Below are 699 nucleotides of genomic sequence, written 5' to 3'. Positions count from 1 at the left end.
GAGCCTTGGGGACAGTGACTGAGGAAAAGCAGATGTCAACACTGGAGAGGTTGGCCAAGAAGAAGTACATGGGTGTGTGGAGATGAGGGTCACAGTTGATGGCCAGGATGATGAGAAGGTTCCCAGAGATGGTGACCAAGTACATGCCTAAGAACATTCCAAAGACGACTTCTTCCTGCTCTGACTTTCCAGAGAGTCCCAGAAGGAGGAATTCTGCCACCATAGTCTCATTGTCTCCATCCATGTCTATGAGGAAGAAAGTATCACCAGCCCGTTAGGTCATTTGCCAACATTTAAGCAAAAGCAGTTTCTATATTGCAATGCTTTACTGGTTGCTGGAGAATGAATGCAAGCATGCGTCCCATATTGTAGAATTTTACAGTGAAATCCCTGCTAAGCAGCAGGGTGCAATTCTTGCTTCCATAGCTTCTGAACTCCACTCCTCTTTGCTAAGCCCCACATGCAGGACGTTTCCTACATAATATTTACCTGTGTCTAATAATTGAGGTGATGCATTTGTTTATAGATGATGAAATTCAGGACGGGGTCAATAAGTCATTAAACTACATTTGTGAAGCCAATGGAATAAAAAGTTCAAGACCAGCTTAGTGCTTTGTTCTTTAGCCTGAATTTTAATAGCTTTCATCTATGGAAATTTTAACCAAGGAGCAAGTGCCATGTCAGATCTCTAGACTATAA

At 42.6% G+C, this 699-nt stretch overlaps 1 protein-coding gene across 1 annotated transcript in view; it reads right to left on the bottom strand.

Moving 5' to 3' along the window:
• LOC110306173 (olfactory receptor 1468-like) overlaps nt 1-244 on the bottom strand; it is a 910-nt gene extending 666 nt beyond the window's left edge. Inside the window, 2 exon segments of the mRNA XM_021178378.1 lie at nt 1; nt 3-244. The exon segment at nt 1 is cut by the window's left edge and continues 666 nt beyond it. Coding sequence (XP_021034037.1) covers nt 1; nt 3-244 — 243 coding nt within the window.
• Between the last annotated feature and the right edge of the window lie 455 nt (nt 245-699).

The sequence above is a fragment of the Mus caroli genome, chromosome 11, assembly GCF_900094665.2.
Source record: "Mus caroli chromosome 11, CAROLI_EIJ_v1.1, whole genome shotgun sequence".
Lineage (NCBI taxonomy): Eukaryota > Metazoa > Chordata > Mammalia > Rodentia > Muridae > Mus > Mus caroli.
The sequence above is the reverse complement of the archived record's forward strand: the minus strand, read 5'-3'. Positions and strand labels throughout refer to the sequence as shown.